Source organism: Petromyzon marinus, chromosome 73, assembly GCF_048934315.1.
Source record: "Petromyzon marinus isolate PM22_M1 ecotype Great Lakes invasive population chromosome 73, UKy_Petmar_22M1.pri1.0, whole genome shotgun sequence".
In the NCBI taxonomy this organism is placed as follows: domain Eukaryota; kingdom Metazoa; phylum Chordata; class Hyperoartia; order Petromyzontiformes; family Petromyzontidae; genus Petromyzon; species Petromyzon marinus.
Window position 1 is genome coordinate 8,233,961 of NC_133739.1, and position 18,009 is coordinate 8,251,969.

Genomic DNA, 18,009 nt, shown 5'->3' on the forward strand with positions numbered 1-18,009 from the left:
AGCAAGCGACAGTCTTCTTCAAAAATCATCGCAGTCCACGCAGGAGGGGAGTCAGCCGTTGGTGCTCGCGTAACCGTTCGACTGTTCACGACGGTGCTTAGCGTGCTGGGTGTTCGCGTGCATATGCGGTTGTTTTCCACGAAGCGGAGTGTTCAGTGTGCGCGTGCCTACGCGTCTGGTTTCGGTGGCATTTAGCGCTCGCGTACCTGTACGATTGTTTACAGTAGGGCTTAATGCTCGTGCGCCTGCGTGACGGGGTGGCGGTCGCGCACCCGCGCGATTGTCTAATAGCGAGGTAATGAATTAAGCGCCTGGCGTGCGCGAATACGCAGCTGTGTTAACGGCCCGTTTAATCGGAGCAAAGTAATCGCGGCGTATTTGTTTTTGCTTAAGCGCGTGGAGCGTGGGTGGGAGGGAACCCCACGGCGGCGCGCCGCGCCTGTTTATTCCCGTGCAGGACGGGGTTTTACTTTGCGAGCGCGCTCACCGCGGCACGCCGTCGTTGAACAGTGTAGCGTATCGCAAGCGCAAAGCCTACGAGCCGCTAATTAAGCTATGCAAACGCGGTCGACATCCCAGGCAGCGGTACAGGGGGGCGAGACATTAGGGGTCGGTAGTCTGGACCTGACAGAGCAGCCGGGGGGGTAGCGGTATGAATGGAACGGGGGAGTCGGTGGGCAACGGCCCCGACAATTCAGTAATGGCGGGGGACGGTAGCCCCCACATATGTACAACATACTATTGCGCCATTCAAAACGAGTAGGCCATTGTCTGGGTCAAAATTTATGAAATTCTAAACATTACCTACAAACTCAACAACTGAGATGTTACAACAACCATCGCCCCCTACTGACAGGCTCTTGTCCACATGCAGGCCGGTGCAGGGCCACCACCTTGTACCACACAGGGGAAGCTGCTACTTGGGGGTGCTCTTCGAGTGTTTGAGGCGAGATACGATACAAAACTCGAATTGCCAGAGGCGATTAAGCAAGCACCATATAAATTGAATTATTAGAACCTTGTGAATGCTTGGGAGCTTATTGGCTCTCGTTCATGGTTAGAGATATGCGCAACCAACAGGTCCACAAAGACTGGCCGCTCTAACCCTGCAGGTTGAACCTAGGAATTGAGTGTTCAACTTCACATTCTTGTCATAAAAGGCCTGTGACAAAGGTGCATCTATTGGAGCGACATCATCTCAAGCTTACACATCTACCGGGTCTCCATTTGACTTTGTATTGTCTCGGAGGAAGTCCACCCACACCTCTACTTCCACAAACTGCTGGGAGTTGCCTCGCTCTGCCTCACAGTCAGAATTCTCCTCCTGCTTCACGTTGCCTCCATCGATGTGAAGGTCCGATTTTGGAGTTGAATCTTCATCTTCACATTTTACCCTCACTTCTTCGCTCTTCACCATCACTTCTTCACATTTCACCTTCACCTCTTCATATTTCACCTCGATACCTTTAAAAGTGTCCAAGCTGGGACTTTCTTCCGGTTCTTGTTTCATGAGGGATGGGCTCATTGCGGCACTTTGACTTTCACAAGCTGATTTCAGATTCCACTCCTTGTGGATCTTCTGATGCTCGTGTGAATGTGCAAACGCCTTCCCACACACACTGCACTTGAAGGGTTTCTCTCCCGTGTGTGTTCTCTGGTGTACATGAAGATTTGGTGACTGTGCAAACGCCTTCCCACACACACTGCACTTGAAGGGTTTATCTCCCGTGTGTGTTCTCCGATGTGTTACAAGAGTAGATGAATTTGAAAACGCCTTCCCACACACACTGCACTTGAAGGGTCTCTCTCCCGTGTGTGTTCTCTGGTGTACATGAAGATTTGGTGAACGTGCAAACGCCTTCCCACACACACTGCACTTGAAGGGTTTCTCTCCCGTGTGTGTTCTCTGGTGTACATGAAGATTTGGTGAATCTGAAAACATCTTCCCACACACACTGCACTTGAAGGGTTTCTCTCCCGTGTGGGTTCTCTGGTGTACATGAAGAAGTGATGACTGTGAAAACGCCTTCCCACACACACTGCACTTGAAGGGTTTCTCTCCCGTGTGTGTTCTCTGGTGTACATGAAGATTTGGTGAACGTGCAAACGCCTTCCCACACACACTGCACTTGAAGGGTTTCTCTCCCGTGTGTGTTCTCTGGTGTACATGAAGATTTGGTGAACGTGCAAACGCCTTCCCACACACACTGCACTTGAAGGGTTTCTCTCCCGTGTGTGTTCTCTGGTGTACATGAAGACTTGGTGACTGTGAAAACGCCTTCCCACACACACTGCACTTGAAGGGTTTCTCTCCCGTGTGTGTTCTCTGGTGTACATGAAGATGGTGTGACTGTGAAAACGCCTTCCCACACACACTGCACTTGAAGGGTTTCTCTCCCGTGTGGGTTCTCTGGTGCCGTGTCAAATATGCAGTACGATCCGTGCTGTATGCACACCGGTCGCATTGATGCCTTTTTGCACCGAGCCGCGCCGAGTGCCTTTGCTCCATCAGATCAATTCTGCAGAGGAAGCGAGAGCTGCAGACAAAAAAAAGAATATCCACACCATCTACACGTCAGTATCGATGCACAGAGGAATGCATTCATACAGTCACACGTGACTCACACGTCTATACTTATTCATATATTCATGTTATAGTGAAAGTGTCCCAAATTCATCACACTGGCTGTTATGGCACACAAGGAGAGGGCAAATGGTCATAAACATGCCTGGAAGCCCTCGTATCTTCAAAATGAATGTTAACCCAAAACTCCGAGCACACAATTTCAGCTGTCTGGCTTCAAAAGGAATATTTATGAAAGCTAAATTCAGCTGACGTAGCAAAGGGTGTTGAAAATAATACTATTTGTGTTATGCAGAAATGCATAAATTAATGTTCAATCGCAACGTAGAGGTGTGAAAGCCAGGCACAGATGTCCTTGAATGCTGGGATGAACAGTTCCGACTTCAGCTGCACGTGTGCTGTGATAACTTCCTGACTAATTTCTTACAAAGAGTTGAAGAGGAAAACAAAAATAAACTACTGTTTTTATATAACCTCCGCGCTCAATAGAGTTAATAGACTTTACTGCAAATACAAACTTGACCCTTTCACACACTCAGAGGTGGAGCCAGGATGTTCAGGTAGGGGAGGCAACCCCTTTCAGCAATGAAAAATGATAGTTGTTAGTACGTAAGGAGTTGTTAGTAATGAGTTGTTAGTCAGGAGTTGTAAGTAAGGACTTGTCCTATGCTTTTTATTCGACGCATCGCGCTCGCTGAAGGTGTTTGCCTTCAGGGAAGTCGTGTACTGTATACGCAACTGCGCACAATTCTGTGAGTCGCTTGTAACTGCTTTGCCGTTACTTATTGCCAATTATGAACACGGACTGTTGTCCTCTCATAGAGTCCCTGGCACGTAATAACATGTCACGCGGTGGCAGTGGAGGTTGCACAATGCTGATTCATCTATAATTATAAAAGGGAAATTTGTGAATGTGTGTCTGTTTGAAATGTTCACCATACTTGCCAACATGCAACACAAACTGGAAATTTGGCACGTGGGTAGCTTCCAGACTGGACACAATGCACAAAGTATTAAAATAGCCATCATATCTGAGATGTCACCCTATGCGGCAGCGTTACGCAGTGTGCCTGCTGACGTCACGCACACCCCCCCACCCAACACTCCGCGAAGGCCGTGTTTTAATCCAAGACAAGAATCAAAGTCCCGGGCAAAGCCGGGTAGTAAAGCTAGCCTATATATAAAATGGAAATGTGTGGATACGTGTGTGTGTGTCTGTTAGAAATGTTTAGCATACTTCCCGACATACTACACACTTAAAATTTGGCATGTCGGTAGGTTCCATACCGTGCACAATGAAAAAAGTATAAAAATAGACTTTTGTATTTTGTATGACCATGAAGTTTGTGGCGTCAACCCGCAACACACCTGAGTTAAGCGCTCTGCAATGAATATAGAATTGAAGCTTTCGTGAATGCATAAATTACTCATTGTTTTTTTTCGGTAAAGTCCCATATGTAGAAATATAATAAAATTACATTAAAATAAATCACGACGTTTCCAACGCAACACAAGCGATCATCATCAGGTGTTAAAAACAAATAGCGAGGGAGCACATAGGGTGACATCAACGCAACACATAGAGAGCGTTAAACTGCACGGAGGCAAATACAACAAGAAGATGAGAGACGAGAACTCAACAAACCTAAGAAAAATTACGTGATGCAAAACCAGTAGGCCAACAACACAGTTAGACACTTGCCTGGTAGACCACGAATGTCAGAAGACTGCTAAATTTCGTGTTCATCCTCCGGGTTGAACATACCAGCATAGACAGAGTGAACAGATACGAGGTACATGGTAGCAGAGATACATACACAGGGAAGAACATACAGGGAAAGATGTATTTGGCAGCACAGATAGGGCTGTTAACAGCGTGCCGGGAGATTTCAGGTGGCGCTTCGCTCCTGGTCAAATGAAGCCATTGGTTTCTCTGAGTTTCAATACATATCCTCCGTGCGAAGAACGGGTAGAACTGCTATCTTAAATATGAAGCAGAACATTACATCTGTTTGTGTGAAGCAGCAAAACCTCTCCAACGCTGAGCTCTGGCGTCGTGAAATTTTCACAGCTTATGCCGTTTGGAATTTCTAAGTGAACGCGACTATTTTCAGCTCGCCACGTCATTCCCTTCCCTAGTGGCAAAAATCGACCTTGCGTGGATTAAGGTTAAATTTCCTTGAGTGAAAACATCCGATTTAGGTAACTTGATTTGTTTCGGCTTTTTTCTTTCTCGCAAACATCAACATTTTAAAGGGTTTTTCAGTGAAATATAAAGGATATGATATGTATCCAAGACAAGAATCCAAGTCCCGGGCGAAGCCGGGTAGTGAAGCTAGTTACTAATAAACCCCAATGATCCTATCGAAATTAGGGATTTCGATCGGATCGTTGGGGGGCACGTGCCTACCCCACCCCCACTGGCTCCACCACTGTCACACACTGGCACGGTTCACAGGTGGTGGTGTGTCCAGACCCACGCCTGGCCACCTTCACCTGCACAGAATTCATGCTTCCTCACTCCACCAAGTAGAGTGAACACCGCCACGCGTCCAGAGTGAACACCGCCACGCGTCCAGAGTGAACACCGCCACGCGTCCAGAGTGAACACCGCCACGCGTCCAGATTGAACACCGCCACGCGTCCAGAGTGAACACCGCCATGCGTCTAGAGTGAACACCGCCACGCGTCCAGAGTGAACACCGCCACGCGTCCAGAGTGAACACCGCCACACATCCAGAGTGAACACCGCCACGCTGTTGAGGAGCCTCACCTTGTGTTGTGTTGTGGGCAGGTCGCTTCTGAAAACAAAAAGCGGTACAGCAGCTCAAGCGGGCTTGGCCTGGTGTAAAAAATAAAAATAAATAAAAAACCCGCGTGAATATTTCGATTTAAAGCTTTCGTGTCTTCAAGGATTCATCTTCTTTGGTTCTTTCGGTAAAGTCACGTAGAATGAGAATAAAATAAATTGATAAAATAAAATAGCACAATAATATTTTCACGACGTTTCGGCCACAACACAAGCGGCCTTCATCAGGTGAAGGGACGAGACTGTCCAGCGCTGTCCTACCAGACAGTCTCGTCCCTTCACCTGATGAAGGCCGCTTGTGTTGTGGCCGAAACGTCGTGAGAATATGATTGTGTTATTTTATTTTATCAATTTATTATTTTATTCTCATTCTACGTGACTTTACCGAAAGAACCAAAGAAGACGCGTGAATATTTACAACTAAAACAACGTGACAAAGTGGCGAGCCGAATGAAGACAAATTAAACTTAAACGCGATCAGGCTAGGCCCCGCGATCAGACTAGGACCCGCGATCAAGCTAGGCCCCGCGATCAAGCTAGGCCCCGCTATCAGGCTAGGCCCCGCGATCAGGCTAGGTCCCGCGATCAGGCTAGGCCCCGCTATCAGGCTAGGCCCCTCGATCAAGCTAGGCCCCGCGATCAGTCTAGGCCCGGCGATCAGACTAGGACCCGCGATCAAGCTAGGCCCCGCGATCAGGCTAGGCCCCGCGATCAGGCTAGGCCCCGCGATCAGGCTAGGTCCCGCGATCAGACTAGGCCCCGCGATCAGGCTAGGCCCCGCGATCAAGCTAGGCCCCGCGATCAGTCCAGGCCCCGCGATCAGTCCAGGCCCCGCGATCAGGCTAGGCCCCGCGATCAGGCTAGGCCCCGCGATCAGGCTAGGTCCCGCGATCAGACTAGGCCCCGCGATCAGGCTAGGCCCCGCGCTGTAAAGTTCCAACCTGGACATTGCTTCAATGCGAGGCTCTACCTCGGTAAACAACCACCACCACAACAACCACCACAACAACAACCGCGATGAGAATTTCGCACCTCGGATTTCAGTGCAAGGGCGGAGCAGCAGCTTCCTGTAATCTCGTGACGTCACGCAGCAGGAGGTGACATGACATCACTTGTGGGGAACGATAACACTCCCCTCCCACAATGAGCGCCTCCGTACGTGAATAGATTATGTTAATGAGCCGCCAGTCACTGGGCGTGGCCTTGCCCAAATATGGATTCTACTTGAACAGAAATCGGCAACCCAGGCAGGGGTGACGTCTCATTCAAGGACGCATTGGACGGGGTGGGGTGAACACTTTGGTGACATGACGTCACAAGCGAGGTACACCTCCCCCTGGCGTTTCACGCCGATGAGGTTATGGTGAGTGGTGACGTCACAGAGAAGGGTTGGAGTTTAAGTTGATTTAGATTAATTTTGCATTGCTCCCTCCCTTGAACAGAGACCACTTGGGTGTGTGTACACTGTGTGTGTGTACACTGTGTGTGTGTACACACTGTGTGTGTACGTACACACTGTGTGTGTGTGTACACTGTGTGTATACTGTATGTGTGTACACACTGTGTGTGTGTGTTTGTACACTGTGTGTGTGTGTACACTGTGTGTGTGTACACTGTGTGTGTACACTGTGTGTGTGTCTACACTGTGTGTGTGTACGCTGTGTGTTTGTGTACACTGTGTGTGTGTACACACTGTGTTTGTACTCTGTGTGTGTGTACACTGTGTGTGTGTACACACTGTGTGTGTGTGTACACTGTGTGTGTGTGGGTACACTTTGTGTACACTGTGTGTCTTTGTACACTGTGTGTGTTTGTACACTGTGTTTGTGTGTGTACACACTGTGTGTTTGTACACTGTGTGTGTACACAGTGTGCGTGTGTACACTGTGTGTGTACACTGTGTGTGTGTACACTGTGTGTGTGTACACTGTGTGTGTACACAGTGTGTGTGTGTTCAGTTTGTGTGTGTGTACACTGTGTGTGTGTACACTGTGTGTGTGTGTACACTGTGTGTGTGTACACTGTGTGTGTGTGTACACTGTGTGTGCGTGTGCACATAGGTGGGCACAGTCATCTCAGTCAGTCGACAAATGGCATCTTTTCATCAATTGATTATTTTCCAATGTTTTTGTTATTTTCTATCTACCTGGCCTGTCGCTCCGCACGAAGCTGCGTGGAGCCCTCTGCATGGAAGTTCTGCGCCGGTGAGAAACTCTCTCAGGCCCCCCCACGCCTCCACGCAGATTGACGCGAGCCGAGTTGGTGGTGCATTCTATTTTGACTTAAAACTTTCGTGACTGGCAGGAATTCATATTCTTGGGTTCTTTCGGTAAAGTCGCGTAAATTAAAAAAAAATGTTATATTAAAGAAAAATAAAATAATGACAATTTATTTTAAAATAACGCTGTTTTTATCTTCATTTTTGTTTTCTATTTACGTGACTTTACCGAAAGAACCAACAATATGGTAGCGCATTCTCTATTTATTGCAGAGGTTCAAGGTTCAAATCCGACAGGCACACCTGGCTACCCCAGTAACATGCGCCACAATATGCGCAGTCTGCTTCACGGCAGATGTAAAAACATAGCGTTGTGTCATTCACGACGCACAGGTCATTGCATGTCGGTGTCACGGTCAAAATTGTGGCAATTCCAAATATTATCCAGAAACTACACAACGGAGATGGCGCGTCAATGATCGCCCCCTACCGACAGACTCATGTCCACGTGCAGGGCGGTGCAGGGCCACCTTGTGCCACACAGGGGCAGCTGCCACTTAGGGGGAGGCGTCCTTCGATTGTTTGAGATGAGATTCGATAAGAAAGACACAATTAGGCAAGCGACTTATGCGTGCAAATATGATGTTGGTAACGTAGTGAAATGCTTGGGAGCTTCATCGTCTCTCGCTCCCGCCGACAGATGGTACCCAGCCAACAGCTCCACAAATACCAGCCGCTCCTCCTGTGCAGGTTCTGCTACGTACGGTGCGAAAGAAGTTCCAGATAAACACAGACTCGAAGCAAGTTTGAGTCGCGTGCAGTCGTGGGCCCATGAAAGTTGAACGGGTGCATGTTGCTACTGTCGGTAGTTGAATACAGTTGGAAAGACGCTGATAGAGACACACACAGAGACTGACAAGAGAGAGAGGTGGACAGACACAGACAAGAGGAAGACAGAATGAAAGATACAGAGACCACAGAGACACAGTCAGCGAGAGAGAGACACAGAGGGGAACAGAGACACAGACGGACAGAGAGATGTTGAATCGAGCACAAACTTAACTCGCTCCATTGAAAGAGATTCCTCAATCTTTGCCCATCCCCGGAATTAAGTCGTTCTAGTTTCTATTTATTTCATTGTGTGTGGTGTGTCCGTGTAAGCAATGTGGGACATCGATGTACACGGATATGAACAAGCTCAGCAGACAAGACGTCTTTCATATCCTTTGGTTCTTTCGGTAAATTCACGCAGGTAGAAATAAACGAAAAAAATCAATCGCGACGTTTCAATCGCAACACCAGAGGTCGTCCTCAGGCGAAAACATCCAGACATTGTCGCGGCAGAAGTCACGTGAGCTACGGCACGTGACAAAGATAAGGTGACCCCCCCCCCAACGTGGCTCGCCCTGCTCAGCTGAGCATCGTTTTAATGCGGTGGGCTCACGCGAAATTGATTTTTGTAAGACGAAGGTACTTTGAAAACCCACTGGCTATTCTTTTTTATGCAAGTGTTGTGTCCTTAACTAATCACACGGAGACGTCTGGTTGAGGCAACGCGTTTATTATAACAACTCTTTCAAACTCGGCTCTACACAATACCGTAACACGACAGGGGTATGGCCCCTTCCACCCGATAGCCTCCGGGAGCGACAGCCTCCCTTCTATTGCAGCCTGCACACTCTGGGCTCTGCTACCCACGGGATCCCTTAGCCCGGCGTTAAGGGAAGACTGGACGACCCGTCCCAGCCCGGGTACGGGAGCTCACCTCTGGTCCGCTACAACCCGGCTCTGGCTAGAGCTCGGGGAGGGTCCCAGCGTGTCCGAGCCACCTTTGGTCCGCTACAACCCGGCTCTAACAAGAGCCTCGGTTGAGGGTTCCCGGGTGCTGGTCCAGTCTTCAGGTCTTTGGATGTCTTCAGGCTTGAGTTGGTGAACACTGCCTCGGCCCGTCCAGAGGGCCGGCCTTTTATCCCCAGGTCGGGGTCACCCCTCCACTCCTGACCTCCCCCCCCCCCCTCCCAGAAGCTTCTGGAAGGTCTTATCTTAAGGGGACTTAGGGACGGGTGGGGGGTCAGGGGTGTGAGTCTCCGGTCACGGGGGGGGGGGGCAGGGGTTTACTTTGGTCGACCCCTACACACCTCGCTCTCTCTCGGCTGCCCCCTGCTGACCCGTGAACGTGGTGGCAGGTCAGCTGACAGCGCCTTATGGCGCTTACGCACAACTTCACGTGACTCACGCTGTACGTTCCGTCGTTTTCATGCAGGGGGCGCTGCAGACCTCTACGCGCCCCCTGCATGAACGACGGAGACGCAGGGACAGACGTTCGATCACGTTGGAATCGATCTGCAGACGGCGGTCTTCTCGCACGGCCAGCAGCTCTGTGTCGCCTCGTCTCGATCCCGCGATCCCAACCAGGTGAAAGTCCGCATCGAACCGAACCCCCGGCAAGGCCATCCACTTAACGAGTAGAGACACTTCACATGAAATATATTGAAATATAGCGTAAAGTAACGCATTGCATAATTCAAAGGTGGAATTTTTCTGATATGATATTATGCCATGTAGCTTAAAAATTGGAAGGTATAATATTGCATTGTATATTAGTCTAGTTTATAACATGGTTATGGTGCAGCACAGGACAGAGCAACGCACCTTGGTTGCTCTGCAACCAAGGTGGCGGCTGGGTAACATGCTAATTAACTCCGCCCACACACCTTTAATAAAGACGCGGTCTTTGCTTGGCAGCGTTCACTCAAGCGCTGTCCTCTGGACAGACCTGTTTCTTCACCTGATGAAGGCTACTTGTGTTGTGGCCGAAACGTCGTGAGAATGTTATTTTGTTTTATTACTTTGTTTCCATCCTACGTGACTTTACCGAAAGAACCAAGAAGACGAAATATGGTTTTCAATGAAGAAGCTTTTAATGAAGAAATGCAATTATCCAATTCAAAACATAACACAATTCAAAGTTGTTTCATTTTCAAACTTCAAAACGGAGCTTCAGGTGCTTGCGTGGAGACGTCCTTCGTGTGCAATTTCTTCCGTGACTTTCCTGGCCCAAGGCCCTAAATGGTTGTGAGGGGCACCGCAGGCAGTCAGGTTTGCTTCAAGCCCTTGGTTGTGAACATCCAGACGTTAATCAGCAAGGACCATTTCATGTCCTAGTTCGACAAAATCTACATCAACACGTAATACAAAATTATAATTCGTGTTGTAGAGAATGTATCTCCTCTACGTGTAACTTTTGAGTGGTATGCCTTGTAACTGATTAATGATCCGAGTGTGCTCCCTATTTCAAAGACAATGAGTTGCTCCAGAGGGAGATGCTTCCTGAAAACACAAAAAATATCCTTTGACCTGTATCACAAGAACAATGAGTCTCTCCTGAGCTGTGTGTACAGGTTACTTCCAAAACACACACTTTGTCCTAACATCACTTATTCAATGTTTGACCCTTATAGACAATGTTACATGTACGCACACAATCAGACAAGCATTAATTCTAAATTATTGACAGGCATATTAACAAAATTGAATTACTGCAGTGAAATATACTGCATCAGGTTACATCGTACTAACAAGAAGCTATTTAAAAAAAACCGCTTAACAATGTACAACATACTATTGCGCCATTCAAAAACGAGTAGGCCATTGCATGCTGGCGTCTGGGTCAAAATTGATCAAATTCTAAACATTACCTACAAACTCCACAACTGAGATGCCACATCAACCATCGCCCCCTACTGACAGGCTCTTGTCCACATGCAGGCCGGTGGAGGGCCACCACCTTGTACCACACAGGGGCAGCTGCTACTTGGGGGTGCTCTTCGAGTGTTTGAGCCGAAATACCACACAAAACTCCGAATTGCCAGAGGTGATTAAGCAAACATCATATAAATGGAATTATTTAAACCTTGTGAAAGCTTGGGAGTTTATTGGCTCTCGCTCATGGTTAGAGATCTACGCAACCCACAGGTCCACAAAGACTGGCCGCTCTAACCCTGCAGGTTGAACCTAGGAATTGAGTGTTCAACTTCACATTCTTGTCATTAAAGGCCTGTGACAAAGGTGCATCTATTGGAGTGACATCGTCTCAAGCTTACATATCTACTGCGTCTCCATTTGACTTTGTATTGTCTCGGAGGAAGTCCACCCACACCTCCACTTCCACAAACTGCTGGGAGTTGCCTCGCTCTGCCTCACAGTCAGAATTCTCCTCCTGCTTCACGTTGCCTCCATCGATGTGAAGGTCCAATTTTGGAGTTGAATCTTCATCTTCACATTTTACCCTCACTTCTTTGCTCTTCACCATCACTTCTTCACATTTCACCTTCACCTCTTCATATTTCACCTCGATACCTTTAAAAGTGTCCAAGCTGGGATTTTCTACCGGTTCTTGATTCATGAGGGATGGGCTCATTGCGGCAACTTGACTTTCACAAGCTGATTTCAGATTCCCCTCCTTGTGGATCTTCTGATGCTTGTGTGTTCTCTGGTGTACTTGAAGATTTGTTGACTGTGAAAACGCCTTCCCACACACACTGCACTGGAAGGGTTTCTCTCCCGTGTGTGTTCTCTGGTGTACATGAAGAGTTTGTGAACGTGCAAACGCCTTCCCACACACACTGCACTTGAAGGGTTTATCTCCCGTGTGAGTTCTCTGGTGTCCATGAAGATGTGGTGAATGTGCAAACGCCTTCCCACACACACTGCACTTGAAAGGTTTCTCTCCCGTGTGTGTTCTCTGGTGTACATGAAGAGTTTGTGAACGTGCAAATGCCTTCCCACACACACTGCACTTGAAGGGTTTCTCTCCCGTGTGTGTTCTCTGGTGTACATGAAGACTTGGTGACTGTGAAAACGCCTTCCCACACACACTGCACTTGAAGGGTTTCTCTCCCGGGTGTGCTCTCTGGTGTAGATGAAGACTAGGTGAATGTGAAAACGCCTTCCCACACACACTGCACTTGAAGGGTTTCTCTCTCATGTGTGTTCTCTGGTGTACATGAAGATGTTGTGAACGTGCAAACGCCTTCCCACACACACTGCACTTGAAGGGTTTCTCTCCCGTGTGTGTTCTCTGGTGTGCATGAAGACTTGGTGACTGTGAAAACGCCTTCCCACACACACTGCACTTGAAGGGTTTCTCTCCCGTGTGTGTTCTCTGGTGTACATGAAGATTTGGTGACTGTGCAAACGCCTTCCCACACACACTGCACTTGAAGGGCTTCTCTCCCGTGTGTGTTCTCTGGTGTACATGAAGATGTGGTGAATGTGAAAACGCCTTCCCACACACACTGCACTTGAAGGGTTTCTCTCCCGTGTGTGTTCTCTGGTGTACATGAAGATTTGGTGAATGTGCAAACGCCTTCCCACACACACTGCACTTGAAGGGTTTATCTCCCGTGTGTGTTCTCTGGAGTGCTACAAGAGGATATGAATCTGAAAACGCCTTCCCACACACACTGCACTTGAAGGGTTTCTCTCCGGTGTTGGTTCTCTGGTGCCGTGTCAAATATGCAGTACTATCCGTGCTGTATGCACACCGGTCGCATTGTTGCCTTTTTGCACCGAGCTGCGCCGAGTGCCTTTGCTCCATCAGAACAATTCTGCAGAGGAAGCGACAGCTGCAGACAGAAAAAAAGAATATCCACACCATCTACACGTCAGTATCGATGCACAGAGGAATGCATTATACAGTCACACGTGACTTACACTCTCTATACTTATTCATATATTCATGATATAGTGAAAACGTGTCCCAAATTAATCACACGGGCTGTTATGGCACACAAATGGTCATAAACGTGCCTGGAAGCCCTCGTATCTTCAAAATAAATGTTAACCCAAAACTCCGAGCACACAATTTCGGCTGTCTGGCTTCAAAAGGAATATTTATGAAAGCTAAATTCAGCTGACGTAGCAAAGGGTGTTGAAAATAATACTATTTGTGTTATGCAGAAATGCATAAATTAATGTTCAATCACAACGTAGAGGTGTGAAAGCCAGGCACAGATGTCCTTGAATGCTGGGATGAACAGTTCCGACTTCAGCTGCACGTGTGCTGTGATAACTTCCTGACTACATTCTTACAAAGAGTTGCAGAGGAAAACAAAAACAAACTACTTTTTGATATAACCTCCATGCTCAATAGAGTTCAGACTTTACTGCAAATACAAACTTGACCCTTTCACACACTCAGAGGTGGAGCCAGGATGTTCAGGTAGGGGAGGCAACCCCTTTCAGCAATGAAAAATGATAGTTGTTAGTAAGTAAGGAGTTGTTAGTCAGGAGTTGTAAGTAAGGACTTGTCCTATGCTTTTTATTCGACGCATCGCGATCGCTGAAGGTGTTTGCCTTCAGGGAAGTCGTGTACTGCATCAGCAACTGCGCACAATTCTGTGAGTCGCTTGTAACAGCTTTGCCGTTACTTATTGCCAATTATGAACACGGACTGTTGTCCTCTCATAGAGTCCCTGGCACGCAATAATATGCCACGCGGTGGCAGTGGGGGTTGCAAAATGCTGATTCATCTATAACTATGAAAGGGAAATTTGTGAATGTGTGTCTGTTTGAAATGTCCACCATACTTGCCGACATGCAACACAAACTGGAAATTTGGCACGTGGGTAGCTTCCAGACTGGACACAATGCACAAAGTATAAAAATAGCCGTCATATCTGAGATGTCACCCTATGCGGCATCGTTACGCAGTGTGCCTGCTGACGTCACGCATACCCCCCCACCAACACTCCGCGAAGGCCGTGTTTTAATCCAAGAATCAAAGTCCCGGGCAAAGCCGGGTAGTAAAGCTAGCCTATATATAAAATGGAAATGTGTGGATACGTGTGTGTGTGTGTCTGTTAGAAATGTTTAGCATACTTCCCGACATACTACACACTTGAAATTTGGCATGTGGGTAGGTTCCATACCGTGCACAATGAAACAAGTATAAAAATAGACATTTGTATTTTGTATGACCATGAAGATTGTGGCGTCAACCCGCAACACACCTGAGTTAAGCGCTCTGCAATGAATATAGAATTGAAGCTTTCGTGACCGCATAAATTACTCAGTGTTTTTTTCGGTAAAGTCACGTATGTAGAAATATAATAAAATTATATTAAAATAAATCACGACGTTTCGAACGCAACACAAGCGATCATCATCAGGTGTAAAAAACAAATAGCGAGGGAGCACATAGGGTGACATCAACGCAACACATAGAGAGCGTTAAACTGCACGGAGGCAAATACAACAAGATGAGAGACGAGAACTCAACAAACCTAAGAAAAATTACGTGATGCAAAACCAGTAGGACAACAACACAGTTAGACACTTTCCTGGTAGACCACGAATTTCAGAAGACTGCTAACTTTCGTGTTCATCCTCCGGGTTGAACAAACCAGCATAGACAGAGTGAACAGATACGAGGTACAAGGCAGCAGAGATACATACACAGGGAAGAACATCCACGGAAAGATGTATTTGGCAGCACAGAGAGGGCTGTTAACAGCATGCCGGGAGATTTTAGGTGGCGCTTCGCTCCTGGTCAAATGAAGCCATTGGTTTCTCGGAGTTTCAATACATATCCTCCGTGCGAAGAACGGGTAGAACTGCTATCTTAAATATGAAGCAGAACATTACATCTGTTTGTTTGTGTGAAGCAGCAAAAACCTCTCCCAACGCTGAGCTCTGTCGTCGTGATATTTTCACAGCTTATGCCGTTTGGAATTTCTAAGTGAACGCGACTATTTTCAGCTCGCCACGTCATTATTCCCTTCCCGAGTGGCCAAAATCGACCTTGCGTAGAAGTGGATTAAGGTAAAATTTCCTCGAGTGAAAACATCCGATTTAGGTAACTTGATTTGTTTCGCCTTTTTTCTTTCTCACAAGCATCAACATTTTTAAGGGTTTTTCAGTGAAATATAAGGGATATGAAATGTATCCAAGACAAGAATCCAAGTCCCGGGCGAAGCCGGGTAGTGAAGCTTGTTACTAATAAACCCCAATGATCCTATCGAAATTAGGGATTTCGATCGGATCGTTGGGGGGCACGTGCCTACCCCACCCCCACTGGCTCCACCACTGTCACACACTGGCACGGTTCAAAAGGTGGTGGTGTGTCCAGACCCACGCCTGGCCACCTTCACCTGCACAGAATTCATGCTTCCTCACTCCACCAAGTAGAGTGAACACCGCCACGCGTCTAGAGTGAACACCGCCACGCGTCCAGAGTGAACACCGCCACGCGTCCAGAGTGAACACCGCCACGCGTCCAGAGTGAACACCGCCACGCGTCCAGATTGAACACCGCCACGCGTCTAGAGTGAACACTGCCACGCGTCCAGAGTGACCACCGCCACATGTCCAGAGTGAACACCGCCACGCGTCCAGAGTGAACACCGCCACGCGTCCAGAGTGAACATCGCCACGCGTCCAGAGTGAACACCGCCACGCGTCCAGAGTGAACACCGCCACGCGTCCAGAGTGAACACCGCCACGCTGTTGAGGAGCCTCACCTTGTGTTGTGTTGTGGGCAGGTCGCTTCTGAAAACAAAAGCGGCACAGCAGCTCAAGCGGGCTTGGCCTGGTGTAAAAAATAAAAATAAATAAAAAACCGCGTGAATATTTCGATTTAAAGCTTTCGTGTCTGCAAGGATTCATCTTCTTTGTTTTTTTCGGTAAAGTCACGTAGAATGAGAATAAAATAATAAATTGATAAAGTAAAATAGCACAATAATATTCTCACGACGTTTCGGCCACAACACAAGCGGCCTTCATCAGGTGAAGGGACGAGATTGTCCAGGGCTGTCCTACCAGACAGTCTCGTCCCTTCACCTGATGAAGGCCGCTTGTGTTGTGGCCGAAACGTCGTGAGAATATGATTGTTTTATTTTATCAATTTATTATTTTATTCTCATTCTACGTGACTTTACCGAAAGAACCACAAGACGCGTGAATATTTACAACTAAAACAACGTGACAAAGTGGCGAGCCGCATGAAGACAAATTAAACTTAAACGCGATCAGGCTAGGCCTCGCGATCAGGCTAGGCCCCGCTATCAGGCTAGGCCCCGCTATCAGGCTAGGCCCCGCGATCAGGCTAGGCCCATCGATCAGGCTAGGCCCCGCGATCAGGCTAGGCCCCGCGATCAGACTAGGACCCGCGATCAAGCTAGGCCCCGCGATCAAGCTAGGCCCCGCGATCAAGCTAGGCCCCGCTATCAGGCTAGGCCCCGCGATCAGGCTAGGTCCCGCGATCAGGCTAGGCCCCGCTATCAGGCTAGGCCCCGCGATCAAGCTAGGCCCCGCGATCAAACTAGGCCCCGCTATCAGGCTAGGCCCCGCGATCAGGCTAGGTCCCGCGATCACGCTAGGCCCCGCGATCAGGCTAGGCCCCGCGATCAAGCTAGGCCCCGCGATCAGTCTAGGCCCCGCGATCAGGCTAGGCCCCGCGATCAGGCTAGGCCCCGCGATCAGGCTAGGTCCCGCGATCAGGCTAGGCCCCGCGATCAGGCTAGGCCCCGCGCTGTAAAGTTCCAACCTGGACATTGCTTCCATGCGAGGCTCTACCTCGGTAAACAACAACCACCACTACAACAACCACAACAACCACCACCACAACAACCACAACAACAACCGCGATGAGAATTTCTCACCTCGGATTTCAGTGTAAGGGCGGAGCAGCAGCTTCCTATAATCTCGTGACGTCACGCAGCAGCAGGAGGTGACATGACATCACTTGTGGGGAACGATAACACTCCCCTACCACAATGAGCGGCTCCGTACGTGAATAGATTATATTTTGATTTAAAGCTTTCGTGACTGCAGTAATTCATATTCTTAGTTTTTTCGGTAAAATCACGTTGAAGAGAAACAACAAAGTAATAAAATATATATAAATTTTGTTTTATATATATTTTATTATTTTGTTGTTTCTCTTCAACGTGACTTTACCGAAAAAACTAAGATTATGAATAGATTATGTTAATGAGCCCGGCCCATATGAAGAGGGATGGTGCGTGGGTGCTCAACCCGTCGCGACGGCTTTCACGAAATAATTATGTTAATGAACCGCCAGTCACTGGGCGTGGCCTTGCCCAAATATGGATTCTAATTGAACAGAAAACGGCAGCGACCCAGGCAGAGGTGACGTCACGTTCAAGGGCGCCTTGGACGGGGTGGGGTGAACACCTTGGTGACATGACGTCACGAGCGAGGAAGACCTCCCCCTGGCGTTTCACGCCGATGAGGTTATGCTGAGTGGTGACGTCACAGAGAGGAGTTGGAGTTTAAGTTGATTTAGATTCATTTTCTATTGTTCCCTCCCTTGAACAGAGACCCCTTAGGTGTGTATGTACACTGTGTGTATGTGTGTGCGTACACTGTGTGTGT

At 48.2% G+C, this 18,009-nt stretch overlaps 1 protein-coding gene across 1 annotated transcript; it reads right to left on the reverse strand.

Moving 5' to 3' along the window:
• Nucleotides 1–767: 767 nt before the first annotated feature.
• On the reverse strand, nt 768–17,406 carry LOC142906999 (uncharacterized). Its single transcript, XM_076055895.1, has 5 exons — nt 17,274–17,406; nt 16,134–16,201; nt 11,717–13,238; nt 5,358–5,425; nt 768–2,537 (listed from the first exon to the last, which is right to left on the reverse strand). The coding sequence occupies exons 3-5, from the start codon at nt 13,208–13,210 to the stop codon at nt 1,205–1,207; spliced, it is 2,895 nt and encodes a 964-aa protein (XP_075912010.1). The 5' UTR covers nt 13,211–13,238; nt 16,134–16,201; nt 17,274–17,406; the 3' UTR covers nt 768–1,204.
• Nucleotides 17,407–18,009: the final 603 nt, after the last annotated feature.